This window comes from Engraulis encrasicolus, chromosome 24 (genome assembly GCF_034702125.1).
Source record: "Engraulis encrasicolus isolate BLACKSEA-1 chromosome 24, IST_EnEncr_1.0, whole genome shotgun sequence".
Classification (NCBI taxonomy): Eukaryota; Metazoa; Chordata; class Actinopteri; order Clupeiformes; family Engraulidae; genus Engraulis; species Engraulis encrasicolus.
Genome location: NC_085880.1, coordinates 27,293,566 through 27,318,496, shown reverse-complemented (window position 1 = coordinate 27,318,496; position 24,931 = coordinate 27,293,566). Strand labels below are relative to the sequence as shown.

Here is a 24,931-nt window from a genome sequence, read left to right as displayed (position 1 = left end):
TGAAATACTAATACTAGGAGCTGTCGGATCTACTGAACCCAGCTCTGTCCTTTTCATGCATTTGTAGGTTGTCTGTGCCACACACAATGGTTTCCCGATCTTTCCTGATATGCGAGTAAGAAATGCAGAGAAATTCAGTGGAATATTTTCCTGCAATCTTACATTTTAAAAGCAGCCCTAGATAGATACTGATTTTTTCTTCTGTCAATACATTTCGTATGCTACAATGAATTCACCAAGACATTATATTGACACAATATATATTTTTATATTTTATTTTTTCATAAAATATATATATTTTAGTTTCCAAAAATCAAAATGTCACATGCAGCATTACAAATCTCAACAGCTTGAAAAAAATGAACAAACAAAAAAATCTAAGGACACAGAAATGAGATTTTGCAGTCCTATGTTATGGCACAAGCTGATACAAGTTGGAAATTTAAAAGCAACATCATAGCAAAATGTAAGTTCACAGATCAATGATTTCTATACATGACAATCTACAGTATCTACATATGGTAAAATTCATGCCTTTTAAAGTGCTGTCATGATGTCTATTACAACGAATGGAACATTTACAGAATGGCAGTTAATTATTAAACAACCTGTTAAATCAGATGAGCCTACCAACGGCACTACATTTGATTTTTTTTTTTTCTTCCTCCAACTATATATCCTCAATATAGTCCAAGAGGTTACTGATGGAATTATAAATAATCTAATAACAGTGTTAATACAGTCTCTTTAACCCTTATTTTGTCCTCAACAAAAATGAGTCTGGACGACAATAATTGAAGGAAATTTAAAAAAACAAAATTACTTTCCCCCAAAGGCATTCAGTGGATCATCAAAAATACTAGAGCTGGAGTCCTCTGCTGAGCTGGGCTCAGTGGTAGGCTGAGCCTTCTTGGACTTCGAAGGAGCCTTTGCTGCCGGCTTAGAGGGACCTGATGAGAAGATATCGTCTGCAAGAATAAAGGTCAATCATTACTCCTCAGATCTAGAAAAGGACCCTGCTACAAACCCTTTGAGGAGCAAAGATTTTTACTAGTCTTTCTAGAACTTTATTTAAGCATTCCACAGCTGCCATAGAACTTTGAGTAATGTTACATCATAGGGAGAACTCAAAAGTTTGCTTACGTTCTACACTGTACACATAATAATAATAACAATAATAATAATAATAACAATAATAATAATAACAATAATAATAATAATAGTTTAATAATAATAATTAAGATTATTAATAACAATAATAATAGTTTTAAGTGGAATATCACCATTAACCGTAATATCATGTGTGATTGCACTCTTGAAAGGGTATGTGATGTCATGATCTCATTTCGACATTCAGAAGTCTTCCACAGAAGTCATTTATGACTGATCACAAGATGCTTCAACATTGAATTCTCAAGACAAGTCAATGGGTTATCATTGTATGGGCTCTAATTGACCATTGGTAACAGGCGTTTCAATGCTGTTAGTCCAGCCAAATGCAGGCAAGCTAGTGGTCAATTAAAAAAAAAAGATAAAACATTTAATGAGTATTTAAAGTTTAAACTACGGTTCCCTCCGAATTCTGAAAAACAGGTATGATTATGGTTTTGCAACTGACAAATGTGTTGTAGCAAATCAGGAAATCACGCTAATATGGCTACTTAAAGGGTCAGGTTATTATAGAGGATTAAGTACTAGTTTTACTCAGGTAGTAGTAAGTGTTTTTTTGTCAATCAATTAGAGATTTCTTTCATGTTTTAATAGGTGGGAATGCACATAAGCACAAGCACTAAGTCCATTTGTCATGATTAGAAGATGCTTACCATACACAATAAAATAAAAGATGTAGGATGTATAGGATATGTAATGTAGGATGATTAACTGATTCAGCTAGAAACAATATAAACATCTACACTTACCCATATCATCATTAAATATGGATTTGGTCTCCACTTTCTTCTTGGACTTCTTTTCTTTTGGTTTTGTTTTAGGAGTCAGGTCAGCAAAAATGTCAACATTATCATCAAACAAGCTGGTATCCAGGGATTTTTCTTTTGACTTCTTGGGAGCTTTAGGAGTCGTTTCAACTTTGTCCTGAAAATAAATAAACAAATAAACAAAAAATTAAAAACATTTTAATTACCATACAAGTCTATTCACAACCCATATTGTGAACAGTTTTAAGCAGTTTCATAATAATGGAAAATGAATTGGCAGGAAAATCCCCTTTCAAGTTTTGTGCCAATAACAATCTTTTTTTTTCTTTTTTTTTAAGTATGTCTATTTGAAGTTGTTCAATCTGATGAAATGTATGCTGGAAAAGTAAAACATGCACTAATAATTCAACATGGCGACACATTGAGTACGATATGCAACATGCTCACAGGGACACAGCGTTTACAAAAATAAGCTTTCTGTGACATTTGAAGCAGGATCTTAAAAGCTGGTTTCAAATCACAAATTCAAGTCAAGTTAGACTTTCTGCTTCAAACCTCACAGACAACATCTTTGTAAACACCCTGTTCTCCTGTTATCCCTGCAGAACTCCCATCTCCACTAGTCATTCTTTACTGCATTAATTCACCAGTTGAACAAGGTCAACACAAAAGCAAACTGGTTTCTGGCCAACAGACCGACCGGCATGGTGTATTACATGCATGCAACCAAAAAAATAATAAACATTGGACGTGCGTAACTGAAAACGGTAGCATTTGAATTAACTTTTTTTTCTACCTGGAAAATGTCCTGTATAGCAGCGCTGTCTCCAGCATTAGACTTGTCAGCTGAAGCTTTCCTGACACTTTTCCCGATCCCAAACAGGTCGTCCTCGTCAAGGTCATCCTGGAGGTATGCCGCTGCCTGGGCCTTCTTCACAGGCTTGGCCTTCCCCGTCCCAAACAGGTCACCTCCCTGGTCGTCAAAAATGGAGGGGGCTGGATCCTTGTCTGTAGTGATCGCCGGAGGACGCTCCACCACAGCAGGAGGACGCTCCTCCACAGCTGGAGGCTTGGCCTTGGGTGGCTTGGGTGAAGGCGCTTGTTTGGGTGCGGGAGCAGGGAGGCCGAAGAGGTCGTCGGAGCCAAAGAGGTCTGCCCCGTCGTCGGGCACCGGAGCGGCGGCTACAGGAGGCTTCTTGGGCCTGACGGCTGCTGGTACCGTAGTGGTGTCCACCTCTTCCAGAGTGGAGTCAGCCGGGGGGAAGAGGGTGGTGGTGGGTAGGGGCGAGGACGTGCTGGAAGGAGTGGCTAGAGATGGGGGTTCCACAGCTGGGCTGAGAGTTTCTCCAACACTGGAGGCCGTTGCTCCTTCTGCCGGGAGCTCGTCCCTCTGCTCCTCCTCACAGCGTTGGGCTGCTTGGTGTCTCGCCGCCCTGGTCTGGGGCCGCCGGCGTACCGACCCCTTGGTTCGCCCCTGAAACGGTTAGGAAGAGAAGATAAATACTTGTGCACAACTGTCTTGTAGTGCAACTGTATGTGCATGGGGTGAGTGTACTGTTTCTACGTATTTATGTCGGGAGGGACTTATGCACTTTAGAATGTTATCTTTGATTGCATATTATAGGAATGGCAATACGTTTTTGATATCACACTGATTTTTTTTGTTTGCCCTTTAATAAAGACGTGATCACTATAATTTTAATGCTAAGTGTATTCGAACATGGAGAGGACAAATATCAAAAGGAAAATCTGAGAAATAAACTTTTTTACCAAGCATCTGCTGCACTGGTTTGACAAGCGCATTCTCTCTCTTCGGATTTTAAAAAAAAGCTACTCAATTTGACTACAAGAAATTTCAGACAAATCCTTCACTTCCTTCATTAGTGCAACAATACAAAAATAACTAATTCATACACACAGTATAAACAAGGCATTTTTGCAAAGCAATTTTGGGAGAAGCACTCCTTGGGCCAAAATCACTGTATGAAAAAACAATACATGTCTATACACTAGGACAGTGTTTCCCAACCTTTTTTGTCTTAAGTACCCCCTTAGCCTTTTATCATACCACGAGTACCCCCTGACTCTTGCTTTATATCTCAATGTGACTATGCTCCATACATGTTTTGATTTTCCAAGTACCCCCTGCAGGGTGCTTGCGTACCCCTAGTGGTACACGTACCCCTGGTTGAGAAACACTGCACTAGGATAAAGTGAAAAAAAAGAAAAGAATTGAAAGAATGAAGGAGCGATGCTAAATAGTAGAATTATGCCTTATTCATGAGACACAGTAGCCAAGGAAAAAAGTAAACAAAGAGTTGTTCCAAAGCCCGTAGGGTAGCCTGCCCACCTTGTTGGCACTTTGCAGCGTGTTGATTTGTGCTGGGCTGTCAAAGCTCACGGCTGCCTCTGTGGGCGTGTGAGGCTGTGAGGGTGCGATGCTGACAGGGCTGAAGAGAGAAGGAGAGGGCAAGGGGGACACGCTGGATGAGGCAGGGGAGGAGGCAGAGGAGGAGGAGGCGGCCGCAGAGGGGGGCACCAGGCCGGGCAGGACGCCCACACCACCGGGGATGATGCGCGGGGCAGCTGCTCCTGGCAGAAGACTGCTGGGGTTGAGCTTCAGGTTGGCCTGCGGAGGAACACGACACAAGGTTTATACACACTGCTGGACATTGCCAACCACCCCCCGGCTCACATCTGCCACAGTCAAGGCTGAAGAAGGAAAGCAAAGCTTCAGAAAGCAAAAGAAGGAAAGCATTCAGCATTCAGAGGATGCATCAATCCAGTAAGCTTAAGATGTCCCAGATGGAGAGTACAGAAACAACGCTATATATTCACACTACCACTTGTTTAATCTCTGTGTATATTATTCATGATGTTTACCAAGCTTTGTCCATTTACTTCCAAGAAGAGAGGATCCAGAGAAAGGCAAAGACAAATAGTCAAGATTATCTCTGCGTGGTGCAACAAAGACAAGACAAGCAAATAGTTGTTGAGACTTGATAGTTGCCAAAAGAAAGAGAGGAGAATTTGAAGTCCAGATGAAATTCAAAATTGTTACTAAAGGGAAGAGGCTGAAACTCCCAGAAATGTTTTCTTTTTGTTGTAAAAACAAAACGAGAAAAGACTGAATAAGTTAGAGGTTGAAACAACCAGAAGTTTTAAGGAATGAGAAGAAAGAACAGCTGGATTTTTAAAAACAATTACTTGAAGTTGTCCAATCCGAGATGATGGCCCTTTGGGTTCAACTGGCTTTGCAGCTTGCTGTACAATAAATGAGAAATATTAAGTGGACAGAAGCTAAATTCATCTGAATTGAGGTGTTCGGAGAAGGTTCAAGTCTCAGATTTGCAGTTTTACCACACACTTGATCAAATACAAGACCTGAAAACGTAGCAAACACTAATTCTTGCCATTTTGTTTCAATGACAAAATTGTTAAGAACCTACACTTATATCTTGGCTTCACTGTCAAACAGGCATTGTGAAGACAACTGCGTTCTATGATTTGCAAAGGAAAGGTACCAAATACCCCTCACCTCTTTCTCTGCTGATGCGGTGGCACTGACAGGTTTGACAGATGACTCATCCTTCACAGGTTTTGGAGGCTTCTCAGCAACTTTCTGTAAAGCAGAAATGACAGAGGCACAGTGACATAGGAGATTATGTGTACATAGTCAATGCAGCCTAATGCTTACAGGCACAAGGCTACACATACTTGATGTGAATTACAGTTAGGAGCTCTTCAGGCTTTGTTGGGGCAGTACACTATGGAAGCCACCTTAGTCACAAACACTGGACACTTTTCACTACCAGCAAACTCAAAACGGGTTAAAAAAAATCAACAGCCCTCCACCTGCTTGTGAAACTGATGGATATGGCTTGGCTTACCGGAAGCACTTTTGGCTTGGTAGTGGCAAAGAGGTCATCCTCCTCCTCATCTCCAAACAGAGCAGAAGCTGCCGGTTTACCTGCTGCAGGCAAGGGGCTCTACAACATAGGAGCCAAATACATAGGCTTTTAGTTTACTTGGATCATGACATTACATGCCATACTCATCTTAAGTGAAGGATGTATGGGGTAGGGTTGGGATACTATCGAGGCCAGACTGGAATCTGGGTCCCTATGGCCATTAAAGCCCTTATGTGGATGGGCACCTTAATGCACTATGCAACCAGCATATACAAATTATATACAAATACATAGACACAGTTATGCTTTCAAAAGTGTGTTCCTGTGTAAAAAATAAAGTTAAATGCATAGCTTTTCTTCTTCAAGCTCAGCCATGTGTATGATGTTATAAATGTGGGTGGGTGGGTATGTTGAGATTTGAGATGTGTGTGAGTGGGATATGTGAATGTGTACGGTTGCTTGGTATTTTTTTTAATAATCTTTTCCATCAATTTATTATGGTTTACCAAACAAGGACCGCTCAATTTCGCCATACTTGCTACAATGACAAATAAAAGATTTTCTATTTCATATTTTATGCAGGCTTGCAAGCTATGTATTTGTAGATGCGGTGGCTCACAGTGGATTTGGCGGATGCAGCAAAGATGTCCACATCAGGGTCGTTGTCCCTCTGCTGTGTCTGACTGAAGAGCAGCTCCTCGTCCTGGAAGACGCCCGTGCTCCTGATCCCCGACCGCGACTCCTGACATGACGGGTCCACAAAGCAAATGATGAATTACTCGTAATGATTACAGGCCCTATACAACCACATACCAACTAAGTTAACACAGGTAGCAACAGGGCTGTCAAGAAATACACATCAGGGAAGGATACAGAAATAAGTACACAGGACCCCAAGTTCCCCACAAGAACCATACAGAGAACATGCATGCGTGTGCGCATTCACACACACACAGTCACACACAGTCACGCACAGACACGCACAGACACGCACAGACACGCACAGACACGCACAGACACGCACAGACACGCACAGACACAGACACACACAGACACACTGCATGTTTAATGCATTTTTAAAAAACAGAATTGTCATGGTTTAGATATAGAAGGCCCCATAACACTAGTATTGGCAGTGTTTTTGACCAAGGTGTTAAAATGGTCAATCCATACAAATGAACCCCTTTGAACACATGCCATTAACTTAAACTCAAGCAACGTGCGTCATAGGGAAAGGTGTTACACAAACCTTCAGTGTATTCTTGACGGCTGGCTTGGTAGCTACAGGTGGGGGAAGACCCCCATTAGTCTCTTCATCCTCATCGCCCTCATCGTCATCAAACAGACTTACAGTGGTTTTCTTGGCACTTTTGGCCAATGGTGCTTCAGGAGCTTCACTCAGGAAGTCATCATCATCCTCCTCCAGCAGACCTTTAGTCTTGTGTAGAAACAAAGCATTTGTTCACAATAGGGTCATTTACACTGCCCGTTTTCGACCCGGTACAGCTCGACACAACACAACTCGCTTTTCGATTGGGCACGATACAGCACAACTCAGCCCGAAAACCAGCCAGTCAGCAAGCTGAAGCGAGCCAAGCGAGTCTTTCGCTGCCTATTATCCAGAATCCGCATCAGCTCATCCTCACCGGTGAATCAAAAAAAATAATTCATGGCAACCACCAGATCAACTCTCTTGGAATGCTCTTTAGTTTGACACTGTATGACTCTGGTATTTAAAATCAAAAGGCAGAAATCAACATTGTAATATCCAACAGCAGTATGATGTCGCAGAAACTATTTATAGCCTACTTCGATAACTGAAATATCTGTCGCCCATACGCTAGGTCAACTAGCCTACGTCAAATAATGCTACGTGACAATTAATTATTTATTTGTATTTTTAGTCATTATTTATTATTAATTATTAGGACCATTATTACCGTGTGTGTCTGCACTCTCTCACATGAACCCTAGACAAATGGTGCATTCTTGGTGGTGTTGAGAATGTGTATGTGTGCATGTGCATGTGCAATTCAAAGCACATTGAGTCAACAGTATAGTTGTGATATTGTGCTATATTAATACATTTTTGATTGATTTCATTGATAGAAAACATTGATTGATTGATTGAAGGTGCTAATGTTTTTGCCAGCATTAACAAGTTTGCTTCTCTGCTTTTTTTGTTAGTTCAAATCTTCATAGAACAAAATAGCTAAGAACAAATTTGCATAAAATGGTATGGGGAGTAAGAGTGGCAAATGAAAAACATTTAGCTTTCATGATATGGATTAATATTTAAAAAACAACAACAAAAAAACTGCTCCATATCATGCGAGTTCCAGCTCACCTGCAGAACATCAGTTTTACCGCCAAACACGTCGATGCCCCCAAACAGACTGACAGCACCAGCAGGCTTGGGCTTGGGCTGCTCGGCCTCTTTGGGCAAAGACGGCGGTGGTGACTGTGGGGGGCGTCCATCTACTGCGGCCGCGTTCGCAGGTGCAGGTGCAGGTGCAGGTGCCTCCTCATGAGGCACAGGTGCAGAGACCTTTTCTTCTGGTGCTTTGGTAGCAGGCAGCGAGGGGGGCTCTGGCTCCACAGACGCCACCTATAGGATAATAAAGAAAAATGAGAGAGAGGGGATAAAAAATTGAGAGGGGGTTAACAGAGCATGGCTTTTCAGTCTGAATTCACAGACATATGGCAAAATTTCCCCAGTGGTTGGGTTCAGTCAGGACGTCAAAATGCTGTAGTAGAAAATAGTAGAAAGTTAAACGCCCCACAAAATAAATGGGGGAGCTTTTCAGACATGGACCCTTCCGTCTAAAAAAGACAGTACTTCCAATGTGACCTTGTTTCCTTTGAGCAGGACATAAAAAAATGTTTGTGCGTCATACTTTATTACACTTACTTTTGCAGTGATCAGAGTGCTACTGGCAGCAGGTTTGAAGCCAAAGAGTGAATCTTTCTCATCATTCCCAGTCTCATCTTCAAAGAGTAATGACACTCTTTGTGACTTTTTCTGGCTGCATAGACAACACAAAAAAGACATCATCTGGTGCAACTGTGACTGAGTGAATCATGTCATTTCCTTTCATAATTCATGTTTTTAGTAATTCACTACTCAAGACAGAACACAATGATACGGTCACACTGACCTTGTCTCCTTAGTGGCGGCGAACAGGTCATCTCCATCGTCGTCATCGAAAAGGCTGATTTTCTTTGCTGCTTTTGCACTTGGAAGACAAGAGGGGGCGCTGACGCTTGACTTCATGCCTCCCGTCTTCACTTCTGACTTTGCCGGGGCGGAACTGGAGCTCGCCCATGTGTCCTGAGTGAAACACAACACAACAAAGTCAAAATATATATATATCAAAACACATTTATTTCAATAAGACGACTAGGGATATTTCATCTCGTTCAGCGCCATTGCACAGAATTTTGTGAAAGCTTCCACTAAAGAGAATAAATTACAGCAAGAAAGCTGTCAGCCACAAAGGAAACTGCAATTATCAAAAGCATTCCAAGGGCATTATAGTATGCAGTAAACAGCGAATATGGTCTAGTCAAGAAAGTAGCATCATCATGTTCAATTTTGAAATGGCAAGATATTTCCCAGCAAATTGCAGTATTTCAGGACTATATCGTTTATATAGACATAGAGCAACACATACGATGCATAGTGGATAGTGGCCTGCCCTCCCCTTTTTGCAGCTCAGGATATGTACATAGCGTACAAACATTGGACATGATCGTGTACTCCGAGTGCAAGCTCATGGCCATAATTCTTTGTAATGCCTGTGAGCAGGCAGTCCGAGACACCAAAGTAATGGGCACAAATCAGAATTTTGAGCCTGCTTGAGTGTCTTTTTGCTGTGTGACTGACTCAAGGACAAAGTGGGTCTATATGTTATTGCATGTGTGGTTCTATTGCTGTTCCTCCCCATTACCTTTTGAGCAGGGGCCTACAACTGAAAAAAGCAAACGTCATTTAATCATTTACAATTGTGAACAGCCTTGCCCTATTTCTTATCAAAAGTCAGATCACTTTCACAATGCCAGCAGGGGTGTAGTGGGCGCAGTACGTGGGGGCACGCAGTCCACCCACTTCTCCTCAAGGGAGATTTAAAAAAAAAAAATGGACATGAAACTTGACATGATAAGTTGCCTTATTATTTGATGACGTTAAAAATCGTGTACCCCCACTTTAAAAATCCCCACTGCACCACTGAATGCCAGAGTTCATATCTTGTCTTTAGGTGGGATCCATGTGTATCTTTGGTTGGAGCTGAGGTTTCAGTCCTTCACCAACTCATTAATTGACCTGAATCCCTGTGCCTATCACGAGACAAGATGCTCACGTACGACTCTCATCGATTTGTCACCTTGACAATTGTCACTTTAGGTCTTCCTTCCACACCAGAGCCACACTTGCAATGCCAAATGTATTTCCCCCCCATGCAGTGTTTCTATAGCAGTGTAATAAGAGCTGTGTAATAAGCTCTGCTGGGGCATTGATTGTGGCATTTTCGCCCATTAGTCCATATTTCTCACTCACATGAGAAGCCTATCCTTCTCACATGGCTAAAATGCCATCAACCAAAGCATTTAAATGTTGGGAGCTTTTCCGAAGCATGAAAGCTAAAAGCAATCAAGAACACCGATCACAACAGATTACCACAGCTTTCACAAAAAAGTTAAATATGCGCCCTATTTATTTTCACACAGCAACAGTCATTAGAATGAAACTATGCAACATTTCTGTGTTGAATCAATGCAAGTCCATACGTACAGGGCAGCCACACGTTTTGCATCTGAATTTGTTTGCCTTTTTAATCAGCTGGTTAATAGCTAACATCTTATAGGTCTTTACATTTATTAGTCTTTAATCTGAAGACTGGGTGGCAAAACTGTATTTCTGCTGTTTCTAAGTCACCTATGGGTGGCAATCCGCCATGGAAGCCAAAATAAGTTACCAGTAAATGCCATTAGCATGACAGATTCTGACTGCAAACTGGCCATTTTATCTGGTTACTCTTTTGATGGAGCCACACTGTTGATGTACTCTTATGTACTGTACTGCACTGTAATCTTATGATGGAGCCACACATAGCAGAGAATACAATTTGCCAACATTATGTAGCGATAGCTAAAGGCCTTCCTTCACAGTATTATGTATGGGCGATTGCTTATGCTGTTGCAAACCCATGTACAGTTTATCGCTCAGCATTCATTTTAACTTTCCACAAGTGTATAAACTCTTAACCAAGGCATTACTGCACTTTTTGCAGTAGCGTTCTTTTTCTCTGTCAGTAATGTGTTTGGGATTTGTCTTTAAAAGCTGGACGCAAAGACATTCACATTCTAGACCACATAATACGTTTGAGTGAAGTTGCACAAATTTGATTCACAACCAACAACTGTTTACAAGCGCCTCTCTCTCTCTCACAGCTCCCTTTGCTCATACTACTGCATCCATTCACAAAAGCAGTGTAATTGCTTTTTCACAAACTCACTACTTCTAGTAAGCATTGTCCAATATTTTCAATTATGATTTTTACTCATCTATTTTTGCATTTGTTTCCTTCAACAAAAAACTTGCAAAGCTTCAGTCACTGAAATACAGTGCAATTTTGTGCCATCAACATCATCATGAGACTATTTACAGTCGCCAAAGGCAGCAAGATCAACCACTTTTCTTCCTGTTGACACATAACATGTTGTTGTCAAGCACACCCAGGGCAATGAATGACTGGTACTAATGTCACAGCAAGACATCGACTCAATCTACCACACTGCAGCGAAATCCCCACTAGATACTAACACTTGGTTTTATACTATAACAACTATAACAACAGTTTGCATTACCCCGTGAGGCAACTCCCATGTTGTAATGGGAGTGGCCATCACAAAGCTTATGGGTTAGTTGTGCTCGGGCCATCATGTGAAAGGTGCTAGAGAAAAGTGCTAATGAGCCTGGCTTTTTTTGAGGTCAGAGCCCAGTTTGATATCCAGTTTGAGGCCTGTGTTTGAATGCGTGTGTGGCAACTCTACTTCCCGTCACTATACATGTAATCTCTATAACTTTCCACATGCAACATATGAAATTGGCTGGCATGAAACCCAAGACTTGAACGTTTGTAATATGGTCTTCATTGTAAAATACAGTCTGCCTTCTAGAACATTGAAAGGCACTTCGTGAAAACATTTTTTTTTTTTTGTGAAATAAGGTTTGTACACCTCGTTGGATTTTTGAAAAATCCAAAAGGAGTGTGTGAACCCTTTTTTTTTTTAAACATCACTTTTTTGTTCAGCTCCAGGGATTGTGCCCAAGTACAGCTACAAGTGACTTCATGAAAACATACCTCGTCGTCACTGAAGAGGGAGGAAGTGGCTGTTTTTGACACCGGCTTGGCAGTTTGAGCCTGAGTGGATTTTGGCTTGGACGCTGAAGAAAACAGATCCTGAGAGGAAGAAAGGAATCAGAATCAACAAACCGCGTCATTTGTACAGATAAACACTCTCTTCCTTTAAATGGAGATCGTCTGGGACATTCCCTGAGGAGTAGAACTTGTATACTCACCTCTTCCTCCTCATCGTCAAATATCGATGAGGCAGCTTTGCTAGTCTTGACTTGAGTGGTGGGTTCAGGTTTGGACTGGCTCTTCGTCATGCTTGGGAAGATCTTGAAACAAGACAAAAAAATCCCCCCAAAAATCCCATATCAACACCCATATCAAGGAAGAAATGATTTGGATCTTGGTCAGCTGTACACTACTGTAGCAATGCTATTTTCCTAATTGCTATTTAAATTGTATTTGGTACCCAATGGCTATATTCAATAAATATAATCAGGGCTTTGAACCGGTTCAAGGAACGAAAACGAAAACCAGGAACTTTTTGTATTTTAAAGGGAACAGAAACGAAACCGGAAACGTTATTATTTTTTATGTTCTGGAACGGAAACACTTATTTAAAAATAATGGTAACCGGTTAATACCGTTCCTCAAACAAAAAAAAAGTAATTATTTTCCTGTGCACGTTACCATGACGGCTGAGGTTCACGTCCTGTGTGACATCAGACATTCTCTGACTGAATGGAAAGAGAGCTGTGGATTACAAAGTCTCCACTCCACATCTTAAATAAGAGAAACCAATACAAAAGGCCAGAGTCTCCATTGCATCATTGTAAGATATTGCAGAGAAGCGCGTGTAAAGCGCACCGAGAATGTTCGACGTTATTGGGCATCCATGGGCGCTTCAAATATGCACAAACTCACAATGTCCATCATAGCGCTCGCCGTGACCCAAGTCAGCGTGGAGCGCGCATTTTCATCATTGAGGTTTATTCTCCGCTTAGGTCGTCCCTGAATGACAAAATTCTGGAGGATATTCTTTTCATCCGCTTGAATAAACAGTTTGGAAGTAGGCTGACTCATTTGCACTTCCGTCTTTCTTGGTTAATTAGCGTCAGTTAGACCTATGGGGAGTAATCAGCTGACAGGAACGAAATTAACCGTTCCGGGAACAGTATTTTTTTGTTCTAACCGGTTCGGGAACGTCAATTTATTGGTGGAACGCATAACCGGAAACGTTATAATTCTGTTTCTGTTTGGAGCGGAACTTTTGGAAAAAAATAACGGTTCAAAGCCCTGCATATAATTAATTACCCGTAATTTCGGGCCTATATGCTACTGCTCTTTTCTCAAGGTTTGAACCCTGCAGTACCACAATGGGGCTCATGTATAGATCATTATGTGTGACAAGCAGAAAGTAAAGGGAGTTAGCTCCTATCAAATATCCCCGGTTACAGGCGACAGGCGAATTTGAGAGGTGCGGCCTACCGCTATACATGTACAATTAGGTTTTTCTTCTTATTTTGAGTGGGTGTGTTTTACTGTTACAGTTAAGGGATAGAGTGTCTGGCCTTACCTGAGAGTCCTCATCATCAGAGAATAAACCCCTGCTCTGGGCCTTCTTCTCCACTGGCTTAGTGACGGCTGCCGGTTTAATGTCCATGGGAGGTTCATTCTGAAACAATATAGAATGCATAATTTTTAGACTTTTTCATTGTCTCAAAAGGCAAACAAATGTGTTTTACAAGCGACAGTTTAAAAGTAAAGCTTTTACCTCTGACTTCTCAGATTCCTCGCTGGTGGATGGCTGTCGTTTTCTGAGTCCTTCTACTAATAAGCTTTTAGTACTGGGACCGAACATGGATATAGCTCCAGCAGGCAACTAAAAATAACGAAAAACACAAAAGGTCTTAAGACAGGGAAAGCGTCCATATAATGTTGAGGTAAAACTAAAATGCTAATGTTTGAGGAGCACAATGCTTACGACATCACAACACAAACACACAGGTCTAATGACAGAGAAAGAGCTCCCATATAATACCACAGAAGATCTTTATGTCTTAGGAGTACAATGTTTACTACATCAACCATAGCGAACAAAGCGGCTCAGTAAAGCGGCTAAGTAAAATTATCAACTCACTTTCTTCTCTGGTACTTGACTTTTGCTGTTGGCATCAGTGGGTGATTCTTTTCTACTCGTCTTTGTGGGAGCTGCACTTGAATTTTCACTGAATATATCCCCGTCGTCGCCATCTTCACCCCCGAAGAGATCTACGTTTGTCTTTGATTTTACGCTCTCCTGTTGTTCTGAAAGGGGAAAACAACATTTGGCTTACATTATTTAATCAGGTTGGTGCTTATTCTGAAGGTGGAACAAAACACGATGGACGATACAAGACAAATGTGATTGGGGAAAAAAGTCATTTGGGGAAGATTTACACACAACATCAACATGTTAACAATGCTCAAAAATGATCTTGAAAAACAAACATCCAAATGAGCTGATAAAAATGCTCGCTATTATATAAAGGTAAATAATTACAACATAAACACACACACAGATATTGATAATGTACAGTAACAATGCATTAGATCTAGTGTGTAACACTTACTTGGGCTTGGCTTTTTGGCAGTCCTCCCACTGAAAAAGTCGTCTTCATCCTCATCCTCATCAAAGAGGCCTCCGCTGTCTGATTTGGGCATTGGTGGAGGCTGGGGTTTGAAGGGATCACTTGCCTCCTTGCTCTCGAGAGTATCAGAGTTGTTAGGGGAGCCAAAAAGACTGTTATCTGAAATACATACATGGCAAACTCTTCAGAATGAAGCTCCTTAAACAATTCAACAAATTATCAAGAACACATTTAGATGGTTAACACATCAGACACAGCAAAGCCCTGCATCCTTGCCCTACAAAAGAGCAAAAAAGGTAAATATATAGATATTTGTAAATGTTTTGTTCATAATTAGTTCGTTAATAAAGTGTTAATAAAGCTTTTCCAAGACCAATTATTATGAAGTGTGGGGGCATCATAAAAAACATTCAGGTCCATTAATTCAATTTAGCAACATTTCATTCTTATTCTATTTACGGCTACAGTACCAGGAAAGACAGACACTCCACTGGAGGGGATCTTCTTAGACTTTGTAGATTCTGGAAAAAAGTGACAATAAATTACTTTTTCATCTCAACATTGACACGCCTGACATTACCACCCAACATTACCACAGGTCTCGGGGATTCAGAGATGTCAGATGCACACAGTGAAGCAATGTGAATGCAGAGAAGGCATCAGGCTATACATAATGTGTAATATTCTCAGCCCGAGTCAGGTACCAGGGACCGTCAAATAACATGGCCTGCTATAATGAATTCACAATCAATGCAGAACATCCAACAATGTACGATTCGACAGGAGCAGACATCCGCTTTGATATTGATATGGCTGAAATTGCTAGTTTGTTATATGCACTAATTTCAGAGAGCAATGACACAATTAACAGATTTTAAACTAAAACTGAAATTGAAACAAAATAAACTGAGCAGATGCTTCAAAACCTTTGAACGGAGTTCTACAGAAGCCCGCTGTCCATATATCTAGGCCAGTGGTGTATGCTGCTGGACACACACATTTCTTTTGGGATTAATAAAGCTATTGTTCTTTACTACTAATACCATCCTCCTCACCCATGGAAACCAGCTTGGCGTGAATGGCCTTAACCAAGGTGTGTGACCACACATTGCTCCAAGTCGTGCCACGCCACTGCCAGTCAGACTGAATTGGTGTCATTTCACAAACCCTTCTCATTGACAAACTTTAAGAGGAAGAGAAGACCACGATTACAAACCTGTGGTTGTGTCTGAAGATGGTGCTTTTCCTTTGGGTTCTGGCTTAGGAGCATCAGAAAACAGATCTCCCTGCACGAGCAAAGAAAGCAGATGTTTGATCATTGGTTTGAGGACACTATCCACCACTGATGCAATCATTGTTTGATTGAAGCAAACAAACAAACAAAAACCGGCAGACACAACAGAGATCCAAGTAAAAGCACGAAAGTGAAATCCCTTGCTTTCAGCGGTCACTGATAGTAAAAAAAAACAAAGCATACAAATGCACATTATGTCTATACGAAACATTTTCTAAAAGCATCTATGCAACCCTTTCTATATTAATTTACTTGTATGATGTCTAGAGTATTCCATACAGGCATTGGATATTACAAAAGCAGGAAAGTAAGAAGAAATATAACAAATATATTCAATGGGCAACCTGGATTCATTAGTTACAACTAGTTCATTAGTTTACAATTCAGTGCCACTATTCCAAATGACCTGGTTCTACCTGGTTTTCCAATTCAACCAGGTGATTGAATGGTTGAATTATCATAGACTGTATAATTGCACAGAGCATCCATGAACCCAAGCAAAGTCAAATGATCCTCTGTTTGAACTGGAAAGGTAAAACTACGGTATTCAGAATATGTGATACTGAATTTTAAACAAATTAATCCAGGTTGCCCATCGCTGTATACATTCCTGGGAAAATATACTGGGAAAAGAGAGTCACTGAATAGCCATGCATGTACTGTACCTCATCATCGTCATCAAACAAGCCTCTGCCCCCACTGAAGAGGCCCCCTTTTCCTCCAAACGGCGAGTAGTCATCATCCTCCATCTTAGGAGGTTTGAAGATTGTGTCATCATCGTCATCCTCCTCAACTAAAAGTGCATATTATATATTTTAGTAAGTGCATTATATAAAACATTAAATAATAACAGCATAATTGCACCACCTAGCAAAATAATACTTATTCCATTTCAAACAGTAACAGCAGTCATAATGAATACTAAGGCGGCCTTGGTAAGCCTTAGTAAGGCCTATTCCAGAAGCTCAACTCAAGTACACAAAAGACTCAAAAGCACTAACGCACTCTTCTGATTTCTTTCCCCTGTCAAATTTCCAAAATGTATAACAAAGAGGATTAAACAAGGGCTGCGAACACCAAGTGCCTCCAGCATGCGCTTATGAGCTGTTCTTTTCTCTTGCAGACTGCTGAAGCAGCGGATGGGCAGGCAAGGAGAAAAAGCCTGCTACTGATCCTTATGACCCAGCCAGGTTAAGAAATGTGGGTTACCAGACAGAAGGCCCTACCCGGCTGACGAGCTGATCTGCTGCCTTTACTCTTCTTTGACATGGATGAGATGGATGATGATGCTGAGGTGTAGTAACAAACAAACAAACAAAAACACACACACACACACACAAACACACACACACACACACACACACACACACACACACACACACACACACACACACACACACACACACACACACACACACACACACACACACACACACACACACACACACACACACACACACACACACACACAAACACACAGAATGAAGAGATGATCTGATGTAAATATTTGACACGGTTCAGTCAGGCAGTCCAACTGTTTTTGTATTTCTTGCATGCATTATGCAGGAAGAGAAGAGGAACAAAAAGAAATGCCTCGCCATGTATTCCCTCTGCGCTTAACACAGGCATCACTAAACATCAAAGCAACGATAGGCACTTCTAGGGAGCTGTGGCGGATGTGACGCCTGCCTGAATATCTGGATATTAAAAAAAACGCTCCCAAACCCCTTCATGTTTCACATGTTTTCCATCTCAGAGAGCCAGGAGTCAACGCAAACAAGATCATGTCTTGCAAAGGGACATAAAGTCAGATTTTCTTACGCCGAGTTCATTTTGTGAAGCCCGTTCAGGGTTGTCATGGCAAATGGGGTTTCCATCATTCGTTAATTCGTTAATTCGCATTCATTAAATGTATGCATTTCAGCATGAAAATGACGCCTGGTCTTCCATTAACTGATCTATTTGCCTGACGAGTTGTATCAGATGATTTGTGGATGAATTTCTACTAAAATCATGGGGGGTTTTTTTAAAAGAAAGAAAAAGAAACAAGGAAAAATAGAGAAATGCTTGAACGAAGTATGGATGGATGGGAGATTTTTTGTTGTACTTTCTCAACACAGAATTTCTACATCAGCTCAAGAACCACGGTGTGTATGTTGACCAACCTGGGCGTTGTGGTTCCTGCTTGGGGACCGGTTCACCTTTGATCCTGGCAGCAAGCTCATCAGCAAAGGAAGGCGGAGCAGCTGAAGTCTACCAGGGACATCAAATGACATATATTGAACCTCCATTCAAAAAGACCATACAAGCTGCTTTCCCACTTCCCCAAACCACCACCTATATTCAAAAGTCGACAGTTTGTTCAAACACACCATCTTGACTCGTCACAGACAGTACAACTTAAAGTCCGTTATAATTTCTGCAACACTACTGCAAAAACTTGCAACTATACGTACGTAACTATGCTCACATGCAAACATTCAGTCTTTTTACTGTGACTCAATGTAGCGCATACTATATTTTTTTCAACACACTAAGTCTAGTGACTTGATATGATCTGAAAACAACCTTTAAAAGCGTCAAGGTTTCTTGAGGTCATGCATTTGACTCTCACATCCAGTAAAGGGGAACACAGTGTGGCTAACATTTTTTTTTAAGTCACTGGTCTGTCAGTCACAATAGAGAAATGTCCAATTCTTTTTAGCCTCTGAAACAGGTTGAAGACAGCTTCAAGGGACGGCACCTTAGCCCATTGACCCATGGCACCCCAGTGCTGTGAATCTTTGATCTGCATTGATCGTAACGGACACAGGTGACTCAACACCTTGATATCAATGAAAAAGGACAAACAGAGACTCGACAGTCCACTATCACTATAATTCAGAATTAAATAGTTCTGTCAAGTTTACTTATATCTTTCCTTTAATTCCGAATTAAGGAGGTGTTTCTTTGATCTTTTAAAAGTGGAATTAAGCTTTATTCAGAATTAAAGTCAGTTAATTACGAATTAAATGTCTCATGTAAACGTAGCACCTGATCCAGTGGTGTGCGTGAGAGATTCACCTACCTTTCCTTCATCCTCCTCTTCCTTGTCAGATTCTCCAAAGATGTCAGAATCCTCATCTTCCTCATCCTCATCATCTTCATAACTCAGCATTGAGGATTTCTAGCAGGCACAACACACCAAGACCATAAAATCAATAACGTTGCACATATAAACTGACTAAAACTAGAACCACCAAACTTGACATTAGCAGTAGCAGAGACTCACCTTTTTTAAGCTGCCTTGGCCATCCTCCTCCTGGTCAAAGTCCTCGTCTGACTGCTGTAAATGGACACGCCAAGAGGAATTAGTACTCATGAGACCACCTGCATTTGGCAGAGGCTTTTTCAACCAAAGCGACATTAGATAATGCCGTTTAACACCTTGAGTGATAATCAGTGGAGTTCGGAAGTTCAGGGTGCGCACATCCCCAATGGAAATAATCCAGTTGCCCGACAAAAGTAGCAACCACTGAGAGAGAGTGGTATAAACACTGGTTTAATGCTTCCTTGGGCCAGAGGAAGATCCAACATAAGGACATCATTGCCTTGAAACAATTTTTTGGAACATACAGCACTTGCTGCCCTTGCTACAATGTCCCAAATGTTCATCAGGCCTTTGCCCATCTTCTAAACAAATTCCATTCTAATCCTACTACTACAACTGCTACTACTTTCAATTACTGCAGTGTGGAATAGTAATAACAGAAAAATACTTACATCTCGATTCTTGCCCTCTTCACTCTCTGCCACGCTGTCCCGATCACTATCTATGGACATTTCTGAGGGAGAAAAACATAAACCATCACCACTGAAAAACAACTGGTGCTTCCCAAAAACAAACACGCAACAGGTTTTGAAAATAATAAAAAAGAATGACAAACAAGCCTGCCTTTCACATGTCCATAAACTGGCAACATAAATTTCTTTCAAATAATGGGAAATATTGCAAAAATTGTTCATACACCCGAATAGGTATAAAGCATTCAGCAAATGTTTTTGTATGAAATGAAACATAAAAAAAAATAGGAGAGGGGTTGCAGATTCATTTGATTGAGTGTAGTAGTTTCATGTGGTTTGGATTGCTGCAATCCTCTTGACAATGTATCTGGTGAGATGCAGATCAATTTAATCGTGCAGCAGAAATACTTGTGAAAAAGCAGTCCTGTAGTTAAAATGATATCAAACTCACCTTCACTCGAAAGATCTCCTAACCCCACATCGTCTGTCTCCATAAAGAGCTGAGAGCCAATCAGGTAAGGCAGGGGTCTGTCTACATACAGGTCCTGTGTAAAAGGGGGGACACTGAGACATATAATCAACAGCAACATTTTGTTCTCATCGCATCTGTTGCCAATGCAACCTGGGTCGATTATAATCTGTAACCAAAATCCATATTCAAATGACATTTATAATAATGTCATGTGCCTTTCTGTATCTATCAGCCGTCAGACACCAGCCCAGTGAAATAGACAAACCCACGTAGCGGCAGAAAATGCTTTTTTTTGTTGCCTATCGAGTTGGTCTAGCATCGCACATTTCTTCCAACAGCTGCTTTGCCCTTTTACATGCAGTTAAATAGTTTGAAGGCCTTTGACAATAGTGCACTGCCAAACTGTAAGTTCAACTCCAATCTGTTTTTACAAGGTGTTCCGAGTGCGAGCGTGTTTTCTTTTTATTTTATTTTAGTGGGTTAGCATGACAGACAGGCGTTTCAGCCTAAGTCTTCTTCAGAAGACTGTGCCTGTGTCACTGAAGAGGGCTTAGGCCGATACGTCTGTCTGTCATGCTAACCCATTCAATAAAATACAAAAGTACAATCAAGAGTGCAGTTTCTCTCCAAAAAAATCAAACTGTGGTTTCGCACAAGAGTTTAGTTCGCCAGGCTAATAATACTAAGCTTCTAAGGACAGCACATCCTCATCCATGTGACCTGTGGATACTACAGTAAGTGCTCTGGTGTGACATTGACCGGATGTGCAGAGTTTCTGTCAGCATAAACCTCATGAAACCGAGTCAACAGACCCACATGACATGTTAACTCTCCAAAAAGCAAACAAGCCTGAAACCCAGTTGTCTTACCGACTCACAGTGCTGTATAGTTGCTGTACGCATCAGAAGGGTGCAAGCCAAACTACTTCCTTGCACCCTTTCCTGTGGCCTGAGGGCCTCGAGATGCGAGATTAGACATCATTGGTGATCAAAGTTTTTTTTATTCAATATCTTGCTATTCAGAGACTTTAATTTGCAAGCAAGATGTTGAATGGAGGAAAGCCCCCCAAAAAACGTTTTCCACATTGGATGACAGCAGGGAAACTTTTTCCATTTCTCCAAAGAGGCGAGGCAACATCAAGGCAAGAGGATATGAGGACATCGATGTTAAACCAAAAACATCGGAAAATGTAAAGATGAATCAACCTCATACTTTTCTGGGATCCATTTGACGTTCACCTTTTAGGAGACCGGCGGAGGTTGGGAATAAATGGAGTTCCTTTAGCAGTGTAGACAGCGGTAACGCATATCTTACACAAGCCACCACCAAACACCACAGAAAGAGAAGACGACAGAGGGGACCAAAGTCAAGCACACTCCTTTGTATCGGGTAGGTGGGGTTTGATTTATCGGTTACACTTTACTTGACAGCGGTGTCATATGTATGACATAACAGTGTCATAACAGTGTCATGAACAATTCATAAACATAATGCCAATGTCAAATGTTTTATGGCCATGAAAAGTTGACATTGTTAGGCCTGTCTTTGTCATAACCAAATTTCACTTCAAGACAAAGTCATACAATGTTTATGGCATTGACATAATGCTTATGACACATGCATGACATGTATTATGACAATGTTATGACACCGTATGTCATGCGTATGACGCCGGCGTCAAGTAAAGTGTTACCGATTTATCTTACTCTACTAGACGATGTTTGGGTTAGCATTGAGGCAAGAGGACAGGAGGAGCAGGAAAGGACAGCAGAAAGTGGTTCGACTTGCACTATTAAAAAAGGGCGGATGTTGTACCTTGGGTTCCAGAATGGGCTCCACGCGATCATTGGTCTCCTCATCCTCCGAGTCCGAGTTGCCAGCCTTGATGTCCAGCTGTTCGAAGGCGGAGTCCAACACCTGCAGCCCGTAGTTCACAGCTGCCTGCACTTTAGGAATCAATTCAGCCTCCTTCTGTTCTCGTGTTTTCTCCTTTAAGAGAAAAAAAAAATCACACTTAGTTCTGACATTGATATAACATGCATGGTTAACAGGCAACAGAAACATTGGCACAAAAACACAAGGTAATAGTGTTGCAATTAGATTGTATTATGAGATGCAAAAATATGGGATTGAAATCAAGTTAGCATACTTGCTCAGACGCTTTTTCAGGTACTTCAGCCTTTGCAGGAGGCTCTTCAATCTCTTCATCATATACCCTCTGGTCAGAAGAGAGAAAGAGAGAGAGAGATGTTTCAATGTCAAAGCATCGTGTTTTCCAACTCAGGAAAGCAAATGCTTATTCAGATTCATAAAACAATTATGCATTACGTTTTCAATGAACTGTGTGTTTGACAGCATGAGGAAGTCATTGAAGACTGTGTGAAGGCAGCTGTCAGTTGCTTTAGTGTCACGGATGAGACCATCAAGCTGTTTTTCAATCTCATGGGTTTTCGACAGCATCCTCTGGGAGAAGTCTTGTAAGAACAGGAAGAGCTGTGAAGACATTTATAACATGTCAATGTCACACCTCTAGCAGCCCTTCTGCATCAAAACAAGAAAAATGCGTCAGAAAGAATCCCAGTCTGGGACTGAGCTTATGAGGTTACACAAGGAGAAGTTTTTACCCCAGAATCGGCTGCCAAAGACCAGCTGGCACTGTTCTGCCGCATCTCCTCCAGTGTCCAAGGTCTCTCCCAAATCTGCTTCTCCTCGCCATTATGGGTACTTGGTCCGTTTTCCATGGTGTAGTTGGACAACGCACTTCCATAACGGACAAATAAACCATCGTGGTTACAGAACATACTTTTAATACAACCACTGTCTATCTGTAATATCCACTGAACCTTCCACACACCAGTCACTGATGCTATTATAATGATGCGCCAAGAAGCAGCCAAGTCATACAACACGACACAATACAATACAATACCAATTTAACGCTACTGAGGGAAAGTATGTCTACTAGACAAATTGGACATACTACCATGAAAAACAGGCCAATCACAGCTAAACCATGACGCACTAAATGGCAGGGTGAAACTTTACATCATCAGTAAACAGACAGCTAGACAAGCTAGCCTGGCAGCAAGCCATGTTGTAGCATGCATTCGTTGCAGCCATGAAAGAATAGAACATCGTTCGTCATGCCTGACGCTTTATCTTTGCGAAAATGACAAACACCAAGCAAGAACAACGCAAAAGAGAAGACGGAGTGAGTGACAAACTGCTAGCTGGTGCTGATTGCAGGGGCACATAACATTAGCTCGCTAGCTGTCGTTAGCTGACACATAATAGAGAACTGCCTCAAACATGAAAGTGAAGACCACCAACCTTATGCGTAATGGCACGGTCTTCTTTTATCTTGATATATTCTCCAAGCTACACGCAATTGCTTTACACAGCTGCAAGACAGCTCTATTTTTGCCATGCAAGTTACTCATTGGGTTTTCTATCTAATCGCCCATACTCTTTTTGCAAGGAGTCAGCTGATCCAAGTCACCTGATTAACTTGCGTTTACAAAAAACGGCATAGGCGCTTGTCTTCCGGGTATGCTGGCTCAAAGACCATGATGCCGTGGGGATGCATTATGAAGAGAAATGAAATCATGCCTGTTGCTGCTTTTGTTTAACATTTGTGTAATAAATCATACTGAATAAGTGTGTATTAATTGTAATTAATTATTATGTTTGACATTGACACACTGACACAAGGCTATAATAAAAGAACAGACAGGGTTGAATTCCATTTCATATTTTTTATTTATTTAGGCTATTTAGTCTAGGCTAAAAGCATGTACCAGTGTACACTCAAAACACCGCAGCAGTAAAGTGAACTTTCTTCAGGGGGAGAGGCATAATCTTCTGGCTGCGTTCGTGATGGCGCAGTGCTGCTTTTGCTGGGCAGTGAGCATGCGGTCTTTGTCATTGCAAGGCATTCTTGCGCGTGCGAGCCGCCCAGCAAAAGCAGCACTGCGCCATCACGAACGCGGCCATTGGCTGGGTGAAAGTAGACTACTGATAGAGAATAGGTTTACTGATGCCCAAAAACATTTGAAAAAGAAAGGTCTGCTAATTATGTAAGAAACAACACAATGCATGAGACAAGTCCGCCTGTGAGTCCTGCAGCAATACAGATGGGTGTGAGCGGTTAGAAACAACTATAGGCCTACTTTCACCCCTCCACTGGCATAAAGTGTCACTTCCAAATCAGGGGAATAATTGCAACCCTAATAAAATTACCAACCAAACATATTACTGTGAGAAAATATAGATCAAATAGAGGTGAGATCATAAACACATGAAGATAACGTAAGAGACATCTGCATGCAAAGAGAAGAGAGGGGACTCTGACTTTGTGTACCTGCCAACAGCATTGATGCCAAGGTGAGAGTGAAACAACAGCAGATGTTGGACAGAGTGAGACACAGTGAGAGCAGATTGTCTCTCTATTTCTTGCCTCCAAAGGCTTGTACCCAGGCGAATCAACTTTAATAAGATGGGGTGCATTTACATGGGGTATTGTCTATTACAATAGTCTACTTGAGACAT

General features: G+C 41.3%; 1 protein-coding gene across 2 annotated transcripts; it reads right to left on the bottom strand.

Annotated features, from left to right (window-relative positions):
• Positions 1-259: 259 nt before the first annotated feature.
• On the bottom strand, positions 260-23,889 carry washc2c (WASH complex subunit 2C). Of its 2 annotated transcripts, XM_063191776.1 has the most exons (32): positions 23,714-23,889; positions 23,008-23,143; positions 22,712-22,876; positions 22,533-22,601; positions 22,199-22,372; positions 20,363-20,456; positions 19,891-19,952; positions 19,400-19,453; positions 19,196-19,294; positions 18,294-18,381; positions 17,355-17,417; positions 16,794-16,921; positions 16,051-16,120; positions 15,305-15,355; positions 14,817-14,993; positions 14,345-14,511; positions 13,979-14,086; positions 13,781-13,879; positions 12,432-12,533; positions 12,214-12,312; positions 9,007-9,179; positions 8,760-8,874; positions 8,196-8,456; positions 7,098-7,286; positions 6,468-6,590; positions 5,828-5,926; positions 5,476-5,559; positions 5,145-5,201; positions 4,288-4,566; positions 2,734-3,411; positions 1,920-2,094; positions 260-968 (listed from the first exon to the last, which is right to left on the bottom strand). In XM_063191776.1, exons 2-32 carry the CDS (start codon positions 23,122-23,124, stop codon positions 820-822), a joined length of 4,368 nt encoding a protein of 1,455 aa, XP_063047846.1. In that variant the 5' UTR covers positions 23,125-23,143; positions 23,714-23,889; the 3' UTR covers positions 260-819. The 2 variants fall into 2 exon arrangements, with proteins under 2 accessions (XP_063047846.1, XP_063047847.1); XM_063191777.1 differs by lacking the exon at positions 5,145-5,201.
• Positions 23,890-24,931: the final 1,042 nt, after the last annotated feature.